The 15,189-nt window shown below is 52.4% G+C and overlaps 1 protein-coding gene across 1 annotated transcript in view; it reads left to right on the top strand.

Moving 5' to 3' along the window:
* The window catches only part of LHX4 (LIM homeobox 4), a 43,299-nt gene extending 32,953 nt beyond the window's left edge, over positions 1-10,346 (top strand). Inside the window, exons 3-6 of the mRNA XM_061185661.1 lie at positions 1,134-1,336; positions 7,059-7,213; positions 7,615-7,786; positions 9,952-10,346. Of these exons, the coding sequence (XP_061041644.1) occupies positions 1,134-1,336; positions 7,059-7,213; positions 7,615-7,786; positions 9,952-10,346 (925 nt within the window). The remainder of the gene's footprint in view (positions 1-1,133; positions 1,337-7,058; positions 7,214-7,614; positions 7,787-9,951) is intronic.
* The last annotated feature ends 4,843 nt before the right edge of the window (positions 10,347-15,189 follow it).

Genomic DNA, 15,189 nt, shown 5'->3' with positions numbered 1-15,189 from the left:
CATCATTCTGCATTAATCTGGGATTCATCATGATAGCCATGACCATAATTAATTTATTTGGTATTAATGGGGATGAAATATGTACTGTCCTTTCAGGGGAAATCAGGCTGCCTATAAGCATTAGTTAAAAGGACCATTAAAATCAAACCTTCCCCAGATCCATTAGGCAAAGTCTTTCATCCTGAAGAAGATAAAGTTCTGCTGTGTGAAATGTCATGAATAATTCGGTTGATTGCTGTTTTAAACTCTGCCCCTTCCTCCCCAACCCTCCCACCTCCCTCCTGCCGCAGAGCCCCCCACACACCCACCGCTTCATCGTCACATCTGCACTGGCCCCCGATTCCCCTCTGGCCTCTACGACCACTGGCGTGGCTCTGTGTGTAGGGCCAGGACGGGGAACGGGGCTTAAATGACCCAGCTGGACTATAGTTGCAATGAGTCTACTTCTCTTCTTTTCCCAACCTTGGGCCCGGGCGGTGGGCACCTTCCTCTTGCCTCGGTGCTGCTCCAGAAAGGGGTAGATGGGAAGAGGTCTGAGGCAGCATTTTTCAAACTGAGGTCTGCAGGCCCCGCGCCTCGAATGGTGGCAGGGGTATAAAACGCAGATTCCCGGGCTCACATCTCGGGGGCTGTGTGTGGGAAGGGGACGGAGGCTGCTACGGAGGGTTTGGTGTCTGCCGGATGGAGGGGAGAGGCAGGAGAGAGAACCCATCGTGAGAGGCCCGCTCTGCGGCCGAAGTGCGATTTCTCCGGAGCCCCGTGTGGACCCTGGAGTGTGGCGTGTCCCAGCCACAAGGGCCTCTCCCGTGGGGAGCACGGGAAGAGGCGTTTCACCTGATGCTTTATGCACATGGGCGCACACAGTTGCCCCGTGGGGCTGGTCCTGTAGGCCTCACCATCAAGCTGAAGAAACCAGGAGGCAGAGGGTGAAACTGCCTGCTCAGTGGGACCTGGAAAATCCTACAGCCCTGGGTGAACTGACGAGCTGTTAATCGGACAGTTGGGTGGCCCAGGGGTGGAGGCCCATGGACCCCCCGGAGCGGCGGGGTGGGGGAGGGACAGCTGAAAAGTGCGCGCAAGCCGGACCCCGCCTCCCTGCCCCGCGCTCTAATCCTTTCACGCTGCCCTGACAGGCGCTTCGGCACAAAATGCACGGCCTGCCAGCAGGGCATCCCCCCGACCCAGGTGGTCAGGAAGGCGCAGGACTTCGTCTACCACCTGCACTGCTTCGCCTGCATCATCTGTAACCGGCAGCTGGCCACGGGGGACGAGTTCTACCTCATGGAGGACGGGCGGCTGGTGTGCAAGGAGGACTATGAGACGGCCAAGCAGAACGGTAATCAGCACGGCCCCTCCCCCGGCCTCCGTGCCGGCCGCCGCCCCTCCTCTAGAACCTTCCAGATGCCCGCAGGGAGGGAGAACCCCCAGCCCCCAGCCCCTGGCACTTGCTGCTCCGCTGAAGCATCCACCGGTTTCCGGCTGCTGAGCGGCTGCCTGTCTCGCACGCCAGCACGTGGGCTCGGGAGCAGCCGGGGACCTTGTGCCCATCATCTCGAGGCCCCTCGCTTGGGGCGGGGCCGGGAGGGTGCTCCGTCTGCCGTGGACACTGGAGCTGCTCCTCAGTTTCCCATATCGGGGTGCACATTTCCGCACCTCCGCACCTCAGAGGCTTCAGTCAGCGAGAGCCCTCGCGTTGGCCTAAGTCACCCTTGGAACGGGTCAGCTCGTATTTCAGTTGATTGTATTCTGTTTCCCCTCTCAGACTGTGGGCTTCTCCAGTGCAGGGACTTAGGGCTGACGACTCTTGTGTCTCCCAAGCCCCTCATATGGGAGCAGATGCTCAGCCAGTCTCCTCGTTCAGGGAGACCCAACCATCTCAACTGTCTGCTCCCGTGCACCCCGCCCCCCTTCCCTGGCCACCTCAGGGCCCTGTGCACGGTCTGCACAGAAGCTCGCAGCACAGGCTGATGTCGGGCCCCAGCCTTTAGTAACCACCCTGCCTTCACAGGGGCGGCCTGGGCAGCAGCGGCTCCTGGCCTCCAAGACCTTGTTCCTGGGCAGCCCTAGGTCTTTCCTGGGCCTTCCCAGGGCCTAGAGAGGGCTCGGACCCCTCCCCCCCCATTCCCCAGCGCTCCCCGCAGGAAAGCCAAGCCCGACTCCCCACCTCCTGCAGCCCCACCTCAGGCTTCTCTCTCACGGCTGTGCCCTCCACCCTGGCTCCGAACATGGCATTTGGCCAAACTCAACCTGGGAATCTCAGGCGCACAAACTCGTGAAACATCCAAGGTCATTTACCTTTGACTGGAATTTGTATCGACTCAGGGTGTTACTGCGGAACACTTTTGTTGACGGCTCTGGGCTTGATGAGAAAACAAAGGAACAACAATTTCATGTATCTCCTTCCAGATCTTTCCTTGGTCCCCACATATATATTATATAGATATGATCAATGCATGGAGAAATTAGTCTCTCGCTAATGAACGCAGTTAAAGGGTTTGTGGTGGTGAGGAGGCCCTGTTGGTGAGGCCGCGGGAGCCGAGCTCAGCCTGGGAGGGACAGCGCGGCAGGGCCTCTTCTCTCTTCTGCTCCCACCCCCAGAGTTCTGGCGCTTGGCATGGACAGCCCTTCAGTCTCTTCTCCTCTTTCTGGGGCCTCTGCAAGCCTGCTCCCAGGCTCTTTGCCTTAATGTATTAATCTGCTCTGGCTCCTTAAAACTCACTCGGTGCTGTTACTTTGGAGTCAGTTATGGTGTCACAGAAGATTAGGGATAAACCCTCAGCGCAGATGGACTCAGAGAGCCCAAGCTGCCCGTGGAACTCTGATGCCCTTCACCAGAGACCCCAAGGATGCAGGCCACCCCCAGGGCCAGCAGCTGCTTCTCGCTGTCAGAGGCTTCCTTCAGACCCTGAGCACTTGCAGCCTGGCGTCCACTGCTGCTGTGGATGGGTCGAGAGAAAGGGGAGACCAGCTGGGGAGGCAAGAATGACCCAGTGGGGCTAACGCTTTTATCGAGGATGGTTTGCCCCGCAGCAGACCTCTGTAGGGTGGTGGAAAGACACCGAATTTGGCCTCAGAGGTTGGTGGGCATCTCTGCCGGGTCATGCACTAACTTGCGGGTTCCCCCGGCAAGTTGTGTACCTGGTTGAGCCTCGGCATCTCAGCTCCATGGGGTGGGTCAGAGCACCTGTCACATATGGCTGTGTCCTGAGGTTTCCAGAGGCTGACACTGGTGGAATGGGATGTTCCACGAGGGAGAGACCAACGTGGAAAAGAAATGCAAACAGTAGGTGAGACCTGTTGTAGGTTTGCCAGCAGCTGGGGGTTACACAGTGTTTCTGGTGTGTTCCTCCTGCCTCTGGCTGTCAGTGAGGCAGGGGCCACTCCATCCCTTGAAATCTGGGTGCTCCTTAGCGCAGCAGGGGCCTTGGTCTGCTGTGGGACATTTGGCTCTCTCTTTTTATGTTTTAATTCCTCCTTGCTAATCTAAACCCTTTTTCAGGCTTAGGTTCCCTCCCTGGTGCTACCCAAAAGACTGAATATCAGCTATTTGTATCTTGGTGTGAATGATTTTGTTCATTTGTTAGTCTCCCTGGATATTTGCATTTTCAATATGATGAGGTGGCATTTTATGCCAGGGACAAGTGCTAGGAGACCCTGCATAATTCAAAACTAACATATTTTAAGACTAATTTTCCCATAGGAATTAATGTAAAAAGTCGGGGGGCGGGCGTGTATCCTGGGAGCACATAAATCCATAACCAGTGAAGTGTATCTTTGCCTTAATGCTACTTTTTATTTTCTCAGCACTATCTCAGTCTCTCCCAGATGCTCTCTCCTAAATTAACAGCCTAGGGTATCATGGTCTTGCTTGGCCTTCCTCATAGCATTTTATCACATTTAACTTCCGTACCAAAGTTATTGATTTTTGGGTACATTTTTCAGCACGAGCACTGCCACCACTACTTAATGAATACTTGGATGATATTGTTATAGGATATAAAAAAGATTTTAAATTATAATAACAGTGAATGTTAAAATAATAGTCCCCATAATCGCAAGAAGAAAGTTCCGTGTACGTAGCCAGCCATGTGGAACCAAGGGGCCACCAACCCAGGATGATAGGGGTTTGTCCCAGTGGCGCTGCCATCTGGCCATGGTGAGAACAATCTCTAATGCACTAGGCCAACCTATTTTGAAATTAAGCAATTCTCGATGAATTGAAAAAATTTTTGGTGGTTTCATTATTTCAAATTTTGTACATGAAGACCATATGGATATTTTTAAAGTGCACTATTTCGTATTTGCATCAAGTTCTGTCATGCTCTTATCTCTATAAATATGGGCAGACGGGAGTGATTCCTAACAACAGAATTTAAAGAATTTTGGAGGTTTTCCTCAGTGTGTGTGCCTCAGTGGCTCTGGAATCCTTCTTCTTTGGGTCCAGGACCCCAGGGAGGGACTTGAGTGGTGGGCTTTGAGGATGACACTGCTCTGCTGGGGAAGAAAACAGCCCAAGGAGGAGAGAGGACTGGGGGCCTTGTCCCCCCTCCGCTGTGTGCACGATTGATCGTAGTGTGAGCCTGGGCTTAATGTCATTAAGGATGACTTAATCCTACAACGTGCCACCCACCCAGGCTTCAGAGGGGCGAGGGGACTTGCCCACGTCACTCACTCAATGAGAATGGTGAACCCAGGTCTTCTGACTCCAAGAAAAACCTTTTAGAATTGTTGTGAGGCTCGTAGGCACATAAAGCTCTTAGATCAATGCCAGGCACATAGTAAACACTTAATAAACATTAGCTATTATTATTGTTGTTCCTAAGAGAGGGTTTTCTTGGGTGGAAAGGAAGAAAGGTAGGAAGATAGGCATGGAGCAGACCCTGTTCAAAGTACACATGTGGGAGGGGCACAAAGAACCCAGAGGGCCAGACGCAGCTGCCCATTCCCTCTTCCTTGACTCCGGGGGTGCTAGGCAGAGAACGGAATTAAGTCTAAGTGCTGGGAGAGGAACAAACCACTCACACCCAGTGCCTCTCTCTGTGCCTGATTCTGACTGAGAATAAACAGCCTTTGACCCACAGGAACTTGATGGTCAAAATCCATTGAAGACAGTTGATCAATCAGCATGTTGTCCTGAACACTCTTCAGACCAGTGTTTTTCAAAAAATTTTGACTATGATCTACAGTAAGAGACTCATTTTATGTTTCAACTCAGCACACGTATTCATACAGCAAGCATTGATCAAGTTTCATGAAACAATACTTGCTCTCATCTGCCTCATCCATCCCATCGCATTCATCCATCCATCCCATCCCATCCCATCCCATCCAATCCATCCCATCCATCCCATCCCAACCCATCCCATCCCATCCCATCCCATCCCATCCCATCCCATCCCATCCATCCCATCCATCCCATCCATCCCATCCATCCCATCCCAACCCATCCCACCCCATCCCTTCCCATCCCATCCCATCCATCCCATCCCATCCCATCCCATCCATCCCATCCCATCCCATCCCATCCCATCCCATCCCATCCCATCCATCCCAACCCATCCCATCCCATCCCATCCCATCCATCCCATCCCATCCCATCCCATCCCATCCATCCCATCCCATCCCATCCCATCCATCCCATCCCATCCCATCCCATCCCATCCCATCCATCCCATCCCATCCCATCCCATCCCATCCCATCCATCCCATCCCAACCCATCCATCCCATCCCAACCCATCCCATCCCATCCCATCCATCCCATCCATCCCATCCCAACCCATCCCATCCCATCCCAACCCATCCCATCCCATCCCATCCCATCCCATCCATCCCATCCCAACCCATCCCATCCCATCCCATCCCATCCCATCCCATCCATCCCAACCCATCCCATCCCATCCCATCCCATCCATCCCATCCCAGCCCATCCCATCCCATCCCATCCCATCCATCCCATCCCATCCCATCCCATCCCATCCATCCCATCCCATCCCATCCCATCCATCCCATCCCATCCCATCCCATCCCATCCCATCCATCCCATCCCATCCATCCCATCCCATCCCATCCCATCCCATCCCATCCATCCCATCCCAACCCATCCATCCCATCCCAACCCATCCCATCCCATCCCATCCATCCCATCCATCCCATCCCAACCCATCCCATCCCATCCCATCCCAACCCATCCCATCCCATCCCATCCCATCCCATCCATCCCATCCCAACCCATCCCATCCCATCCCATCCCATCCATCCCATCCATCCCATCCCAACCCATCCCATCCCATCCCATCCCATCCCATCCCATCCATCCCAACCCATCCCATCCCATCCCATCCCATCCATCCCATCCCAGCCCATCCCATCCCATCCCATCCCATCCCATCCATCCCATCCCATCCCATCCCATCCCATCCCATCCCATCCCATCCCATCCATCCCACCTCATCCCATCTCATTCCATCCCATCCATTTCATTTCCTCTCTTAGTTTTCGATCAACTAAATTGACTTCACAACACACTAGTGGGCTCTGACCCATAATTTATGAACATTGCTTAGGTCACCCCTGCTATGAGCCCAGGGCTGTGGGAAGGCAGCGAAGCCGTGGGTGGGACCTGGGGGAACGGACGTTCCTGATGGGAGGAGGGGCAGGCGTCTGGGGCAGCCCAGAGCACAGACTTCATTCTGGCTCCTTCCCCTTTGCAGCCTTGGCAGTAACTCACATGGCTGGCCAGTCAGAGTGTTTGTCATGATGGGGAAACGCATGGAATGGTACACCTTCAGTCTGAGGAAAGCCCCTGTGTGGCTGGGCTGGCAGGGGAGAGGCAGGGAGCTGAGGCAAGGAGGACATCGTCCTCACTTTTCAGTGACTCAGAGGGCCTGTGGTGCAGGCGTCGGCTCCCTGGGGTTTGGGACCACTCCCCTGTGATATTCCCCATTTTCCCACACTCTTGCCCATAGCAGGCAAGATTACATGAGGAGAGGAGGAAGGCGGGTTGAGACCCAGCTGCTTCAGGTGGGCTGGACCCAGTAAGAAGTGGTTTTCATTGCAGATGACTCAGAGGCCGGAGCTAAGCGACCCCGGACCACCATCACAGCGAAGCAGCTGGAGACACTGAAGAACGCCTACAAGAACTCCCCTAAGCCTGCCCGGCACGTGAGGGAGCAGCTGTCCTCGGAGACAGGCCTGGACATGAGGGTCGTACAGGTGAGGCACCAGCCACCCTGGCCTCCAGGCCTCCTTTGCTGACCGGGGAGCCCGGGCCCGGCACCACCCAGGCTGGGCCTGGGGCAGGGGTTGGGGGTGTCCTGCGGGTCCCTGAACCTGTGCCCTCCACGTGAGGGAGGCTTCGGGAGTGGTAACCATGGCACCTCATCAGCGGTGTCACTGATCCCCTGGGGGGGTTGGGCTCAGGGCCACAACCCCCGGAAATCTGCCGAATCAGAGACACATTTCTGAGGCCCAGGCAGGGGGAGTGGTGGGCACGTCCCTTTCCTTGCCCTGAGCTCTGCTGAGGCTTCAGTCTTTGTCTTTTGTCTTGGGGACCCTGGGGGCTTTGGGTTCGTGGTGGACGCCCCCCGAGAGTGTCCCTTGTGCTTGTGTGGCAGGTTTGGTTTCAGAACAGAAGGGCCAAGGAGAAGCGGCTGAAGAAGGACGCGGGGCGGCACCGCTGGGGGCAGTTCTATAAGAGCGTCAAGAGGAGCCGAGGAGGCAGCAAGCAGGAGAAGGAGAGCTCGGCAGAGGACTGTGGGGTTAGTGACAGTGAGCTGAGCTTCCGAGGTGAGCAGGGCTGCAGGGGCAAGGCCCAGGCCCTAGGAGAGGCCCCTGGGAAACAGTAATCCCCGATGCTCACGAGGGGTCTTTCTTGAGGCCTGGCCAACTCCCTCCCGAACACAGCCCTCCCTGCAACTTGGAGTAAAGGGCAGGGGGAAAGGGTAGTGGCCCTTCCAGAGGGGACAGGGCAGAGGAAACCAGAGCTCTGCTGCGGACACATGGAAGCCGGGTTCCCAGGCCCATGGGCCCCAAGGCCTCCCCTCCTTGCCTGCGGCCCGGGGCTCCCTCACCAGCCTACGCAGCTGTGCAGGACAGCTGTGTCTCTGCCTGCGCCCTGAGCCCCCCTCCTGCATTTCTCCCCTCGGCCGGGGCACTGGCCTCCCTCCCGTGACCCCCTAGAGTGAGCCTCCTCCTCTCCTGGCGGTGGGAGGATGTGCTCAACGGGCCCATTGCCCTGGGAAGTCAGTACTGTGAGTACATGTGAGGTGGGGACCGGCCTCATTCTGAAATCCCTTCCCCCACCGCTCCTGTCATCCAGTCCAGCGCAAACGCTTTGCTGCATGCGCTATATTCAAATTTGTGCGTCAGCAAAGTTGCAAATGGCTGCATGTTTTGGCTCCTTCGGTTGTTTGCAAATAGCCATAACGGTTCTCATGCAATGAGTCCTCAAATGTGGAAGGTCTTCTGTTGTGGGGCGAAGGGAAGAGTCCTGAGCTGGGGGATCAGAAATCTGGCTTCCAGCTATGGCTCTGTCAAACTGATTCACTTCTCTTGAGCCTCAGTTTCCCCATCTATAAATGGGGAATAACCACATCCTTGCCCACCTCACAGTGTTCTTGGGGATCCATGAACACAACTGACTGTGAACGTGTTTGGGGAAAGCTCAGCACATTTTTACACTTGGAAGACACGACCATCCCCTTTAGGGAGCCTGTGGCTCCCACAGAGGGCCCTGGTCACACGGGATGACAGGTGTAGGCAAAAGGCCAGTTAATGGCCATTTTACAGTGGAGCTGAGCCTTCATTGCCTGCCCTCTCTAAAGGGCATGACTCCCCTCCCCCTTTTCATTTTTATGGGTGGGGTGAGGGACAGCCTAGGGCAGGTTGTCAGAAGGGATGGGTGTTGAAGTCCACTCTAGGGTGGCCTTGGTAGGAATGGATGCACAGGCCCAGGTGGGAATAGAAAGGAAGTCTGTGGGGCAGCAGATGGCATGAGCTGCCTGCCAGGACCATGATGTCCTGAGAGGACTGTAGCCCAGCCCAGAGGTCTGCCCATGGGGCCCTGGGGAGGGTTCAAGGGCCTTATGATCGCCTTCCAGGCCTCTTGGTGGGGGAGGTGGAAAGCCACTTAATCTCCTCTAAGCTGCTGAAATCAACGTCTGGAACATACAGGATTGTTAAGTCTCGTTTCATAGCTCCTTTCTGTTGGGTGCAGGTGGGTCCCCAGGTTGACATATCATTGGTCTCTCCAGGTAATTATAAGTCTTAAGTCTTTTTCTTAAGACTAAAATTGCTCACCTCTGTTGGAGAGAGGAATTCTTCCGGGTGGCAAAGGTTCCATTAGATCCCCGTAATGAAATTCTTCAAAAAACAAGAAGGTCATTTGACTTAATCAATCCAATACTTTGTCCCCAGTGAAGAGCTTATTGATAGACAGAGAAACCAAGTACTTTAATATTGAACCTCTTTCCCAGGTAGGCCAGAAGGCTTTTGTACACATGTCTTAGAGAGGTCCTCAGCTCCCCTGACCGTATGGGCCTGCTTGTTTCCCAACTAACTGAACCAAACACTTTTCTCAGTTTGAAAACTTTCAGATGAAATCTTGTTAGCACAGAGTTTCTTCCATTTGTGATGTGGAGAACATATGACCCACCAAACCTCAGGCATTCATATTCCTCAGTGTAGCCATCTTCGTACCTGAGCACACATGGGACCAACAAACTCACCAAACATTTGTCCAGCCTTCTGGGACCAGGGCGTTTGGTCTCTGCAGGTGTTTGTTCTGTTTTTTCCCCTTGATGTGGGTCAGTCTCTGGATGCCAGGCTGACATGTTGGCGTCTGGCTCATGCTTGGGCTTCTTTCCTGGTCGTGTGTATTCCTAGGTTGTGAAGAACAGGGGACCACCGGAGTCCTGGCGGCTGACAATAAATCTCCGTTCTTTTGTCCACAGAGGATCAAATTCTCTCAGAACTTGGCCACACCAATAGGATTTATGGCAACGTGGGGGACGTTACAGGCGGACAGTTAATGAATGGGAGCTTCTCCATGGACGGGACAGGACAATCCTATCAGGACTTGAGGGATGGGAGCCCCTATGGAATCCCCCAGTCTCCATCCTCCATCTCGTCCCTGCCACCCCACGCTCCTTTGCTCAATGGGCTGGATTACACGGTGGACAGTAATTTGGGCATCATTGCGCACGCAGGGCAGGGAGTCAGCCAGACGCTGAGAGCCATGGCTGGGGGACCCACCTCTGACATCTCCACAGGAAGCAGTGTAGGCTATCCCGACTTTCCAACTAGCCCAGCCTCTTGGCTCGATGAAATGGATCATCCTCCTTTTTAAACACCTCTCCTCCCCACCCTACCCGTCCTCTGGCTTGACAGAATATCTTCAAGGATCAAAAGAGACTTGCCTTTTAAGGATCAAAAGTGCGCCAATGTGAATTTCCATTATTTTCAATGGAAGTCCTCTGCTGATCCTGGGGAGGTCGCGGGACCCCACTAGGGCTTGTTTTCCCGGGAAGTGGTGGGAGAGCAGCGTCCTCTCAGAACACAGCACAGGGGCGCAGAGCCCAGAGCGCTAGGGTGCTGGCTGGTTGGCTCCCCCCCCTCCCTGCTTACAGGCTTTGGCTGCACAGTGCTTGGTTCACGGCATGACTGTGTCAGGCCACCTTGCTCTTTGGGAACTCTGCTCCAACTGGAGTGTCTCATGAGATGCACCCCCCGCCACCGAACCACTGCTCTCACCAGAACCGAGATTCCTGAGGTAGAGGCATCATGGCCCTTGAGTGTTGATAAAAGTGATTTCTGGACCACCCTTATTGAACCCTAATTTTCAAAATAAAAAGTCACTTGTTAAAGGTCAGTGGAAAACTTTGATGGCCAGAGTTCGATGTTGAAAACCTGCTCCCTCCTCCTTTTTTTTTTTGCTGTGAAAAATATGACTTCTTCCCTACCCAGAAATACATGCCGGAGACCATTTGGTCAGTTTTGGTTTTTACGAAATCCCATCTATATCACTGAATCCCTGATGGCAAGAAGTGGTTTTCATTGCAGGTGACTCTGAGGCTGGAGCTGAGTGGCCCTGGACCATCACAGCGACTGCATGACAAGTCCCCCGGTGCACAATGTGCCTTTTTAATTTGCTTGTATTATTCATTCCACAAGACAGGCTGTGGGTTCCAAAATGATCAAAGCTAAAATATGGAGAGAACAGAACGACAATCAGTGAAAACATTTGTAGACGTTTGGATTCCAAACATGCAGTCTGTTTAGCCAAGTCCGCAGATGCCAGTCTCCCAGAGTTCTCATCCTGTAGGGCGAAATGACATCGTGTCTGTTTTGAGGGAGTTGGTTTAGATGAGCTTGTAACTCCACCTCCCCCCCGCTCACCTGCAGCCAACCCTCCTCAGCCCTTTAAAAATGTGAGCTTTCTCTGCTGTGCTAGTTGACTCACTTGGAGGACAGTCTTGGCCTCTTCCGAGTACTAGCAATGCTTCTTGGCCTATCTTGGTTGGGAGGAATCATTTAGGGAGCAGCCCTAAAATTGTCCAAAGGGTTCCAAATGGTCCTCGGCTGCATCGCTCTGGGTTGCTGGCTGGACTCATGCCAGGCCCTCTGTTGCTCCAGTCCTGCGCTCAGAAAGGCAGAGCTCTCCAGCCAATGGCAGTGCAGAGACTCTCAGCTTGCGGGTCTGCAGTAGCCCGTCACCAAGCCTGAGGCAAGGGCAAGGCCAACCCCCGCTTTATGAGCTGCTGTCTCTGCAACAGACTGCACTTCTACAGGAAATACCGTTGCGAATGGTGCTACAAGTCCCACTTTATGCCACACATCTGTCCATCAGGAAGCTCTCCATGTGCATACTGGATTTAGCCAGGTGGAATTTATTCCAGTCCCCTTGGGAAATGGTGGTTTGCTTCTTCTGGCCTCCCATTCTCTTAAACGAGATCAGCAGAGTGGGAAAGGGTAAGATGGCATTGCCTTTCTTTCACAGCAAGTGATGGGGCCAAAGCACCTAAGGACCCTTCCGGGAATGGTTTTGAGGAACGCAAAGATTTAGGCATAAGGTAGGCAGACTAAAGGAAGAGATAAACACTTCCTTTTTGGATGCTTCATCTTTTGTAAACTCCTTTCCAGGACTAAACTGCGGTCAGTGAAGCTTCTTTAAAATATATGGTCAGTAAATTCCTGGATCAGCCTTCAGGCCATCTTTGTTCTCTGATCAATTTTGTAGTGTACCCTTATTTTTTGATGTGCTCGATTGTTGTGATTTTTTGCTTGGGGAGTCTGCAAATGTAGGCCCTCTGCCTGAGGTTCCAGGTGTAGGGATGATGGTGTGTTAAGCCTGGCCAATTCTGTGCTATGGGGAATTCCCCAATAATGTGACTATTCAGGGTGGGGATAGAGACACAAATGCAAGGTAACAAGTCGTGTGAAGGAAAGTGCAACCATCTTTTTGGAGGACAGCTTCTTAAGCTCACTGTTCTTAGCAGGCTGCTTACAAAACACAGGAGAAAGACTGCTGGGTTAAAACCAGTTAAAAACTGCCCCACCCAGACCACTGTCTCAGCTTGATTACTTGGAGTAGTATCTCATGGGACGTCAGAGGCGCTTCGTATTTTTGGCGAGTGCAGTACCATGAGAGCAGGCTCTTTATGGGGGAACATGCCCCTGTGTAGCACTGCTTTTGGAGACCAGATGAAATCGACCAGTTTTTGTTTTTTAGATGGGTTCATCATGCTCACTCCCTATTCCCTGGCAGGAGAATGGGAGGCCTTCCTCATTCATACAATAACAGGGGTCTCTTGAGGAACCCAGTGAATAGTGCAGGTGACGGCATGATGTCGGGAGGAGCTCCTTTGGTTTGGTGGGGTTGGCTAGCTGGGAGAGCTCTTGAGTGAGCCCTGGTCAGAAAGCCAGGAGAGCTGGATTTAAGTTCCCCAGGACCACCTCGCCAGAAAGCAGCAAACACTGGTGCTGCATTTAGAAGCACAGTCACAATCGGTCTCAGATTTTAAGTGGATCTCCTTGCAAGTGGGATTAGTGTTATGGATGGGCTGGTGCCACCAATGAGCCGCAGGCCAAGACAGTTCCTCGGCTTTTCCGAGGCTCAGGGATGGAGAAGAACAGAACTACCCTGAGATTCGGGTGCAGGCACTCCTCTATCGCGCAGTAGTCTGTTATTGATGTATAAGGTGTTACGTGGAAGCTGTTTTCCCCTTTGCGAAATGACATGGATGAATTTTAAAAACAAGATGAGACCTTCTGGAGGCGTTGACAATATCTGGACCTGTCTTTGGCTCTAGGAGAGCTGTTTACTAGCAACTGTTATCTGCAGTGCCTGGCTGATAGACCTGAGGGTAGGAGGCCTCTGAATCCAGGAGCAAATGAATAATATTAAAAAAAAAAAACAAACCCAAGTTTCCAATGGTAACTGATATAAGCAAAAACGGGATCTGTGGGGCTATGGAAGAATCTATATTTGCTGAAAAGTAGTAAGACCGTGGAGGAAATACCAAATGCAAGGGCTAAGCTGGCCACTGGGTAAATCACATTGTGGGGAAGCCTGGATCCCGGCCCTTTCAGGGACTTGCTGTGCACCCTGAGGCCAACTCCTTTCTGTCCTTGTGCTTCCTCTTTCTTGCCTCATCTGACAGTTATAAATATAAAATGAAAATCAACTACCATATTGGTAACATTATTCCTGCAAACTAATACCATGAAACACCAGGGAAAGAGGATAAAATTAAGACAGAAGAAAAGCATTTAGCAGTGTCTTTCAATAAGGTTTTTTTTTTTTTTGCCAATGTAAAACATGAAATCTGGTAAGATCCCTGGGGGCCATTAGATCTTCACAATGAAGTTCACTTTGCAAGAAGTATAAGAAATCTGACAAACAAAAGACATTACTGTCTCTGAAGCTCGAGCTGGTTATTCTGAAACAACCGCCTCCTGGCTGGAGGGGTTTAAGGCTTCAGCTTAGCAAAAGCTGCGTGCTGTGTGACACCCGTCCGGCACCCGCTCCCGCACGCCCCCGCTCCCGCACGCCACTCACTATAACGACAACTTGGTCATAGCCATGGAAATAATGACCGTACCTCCTCAGCCAGCAGGGTCTGGAAGGACCGAGGAGGCTCATTTTTAAACATTGCACTTTAAAAATTGGAAACCGTGAGATGAAGAAAAATTCAATTAAGCGGAAATGAGTTTTGTTTTATTGCCTGCTGCTGAAGGGCTCTGGGCATGCTGAAAGCTAAATAAAAAGCACATCACTGCCTCTCTCTTTCTTGGGTTGGTCAATTGGCTCTTTTTGCAGTCGTCGCTCCAACTGTTCTAACACGCTGACTGGATCCAAAAAGAGAGAGCGCAGCAAAGTCACCCCATCCACACGCTGCTTGGTAGGACCACACTGAAAGCACAGTTTCACGCTGCTAGCTCTGGTGAGGAGTCAGCTGCAGGTCTGGGAGGTGCGCCAAGCATCCTTCACCCCGGGAGGAAGAGCACAGGTGGACAGAGCGGGACACCCCATGCTCATCCGCTGCCCACCTAGAGACAAGAAGCATTTGTACGTTCCCCACTTGAGGACGGTGTTGAGCCAAACATGCAGGTTCAGTGCTGCAGGATCCCAGAAGCTGCTCTGAACTTGTACTCAAGACCTCAAAGCCTCAGATCCCCTAAGCTCTGGATTGTTGCCCTCACCCTTCGCAGTGTAAATTTTGTACAGTTAAAAAGAAATGAAGTCTCATTTCCTGGAAAAAAAAAAGAAAAAGGAAAAAAAAAAAGGACCCACCCATCCTTATTTATTGCCATGTGACTTTGGAACACAGAAGCTGGTGCGTTTGTTTGTATGTGCCTCCTGTGTGTTGGCATGAGATGTGTATGGTAAAACTATGTCCAATAAATACGGAAATTCTTTAGAAGCCAGCGTGTCTTGCTTTTCCTTTAGTTTTCTGGAAGTTTTTCTCTTGACGTAAGAAAAAGCTGTGCTGACATGGGTTCCTTTCATCACCGGAAGGAAACCCAAGATACAACTCTGAATGCAGAACCACTTACAACTAAGAATACCTGCACTACTCTGTATAAGTGTTGGATAGAGGAAGTTCTCTGATGTTTCTAATACCAATTTTCTGGGGCCCCGTCCTCTGCTTCTAGGCTTAAAGAATGGGCAGAGAAAACCTGATCACATA

This window comes from Eubalaena glacialis, chromosome 3 (assembly GCF_028564815.1).
Source record: "Eubalaena glacialis isolate mEubGla1 chromosome 3, mEubGla1.1.hap2.+ XY, whole genome shotgun sequence".
Classification (NCBI taxonomy): Eukaryota; Metazoa; Chordata; class Mammalia; order Artiodactyla; family Balaenidae; genus Eubalaena; species Eubalaena glacialis.
This window is presented reverse-complemented; position numbering and strand designations above follow the sequence as displayed.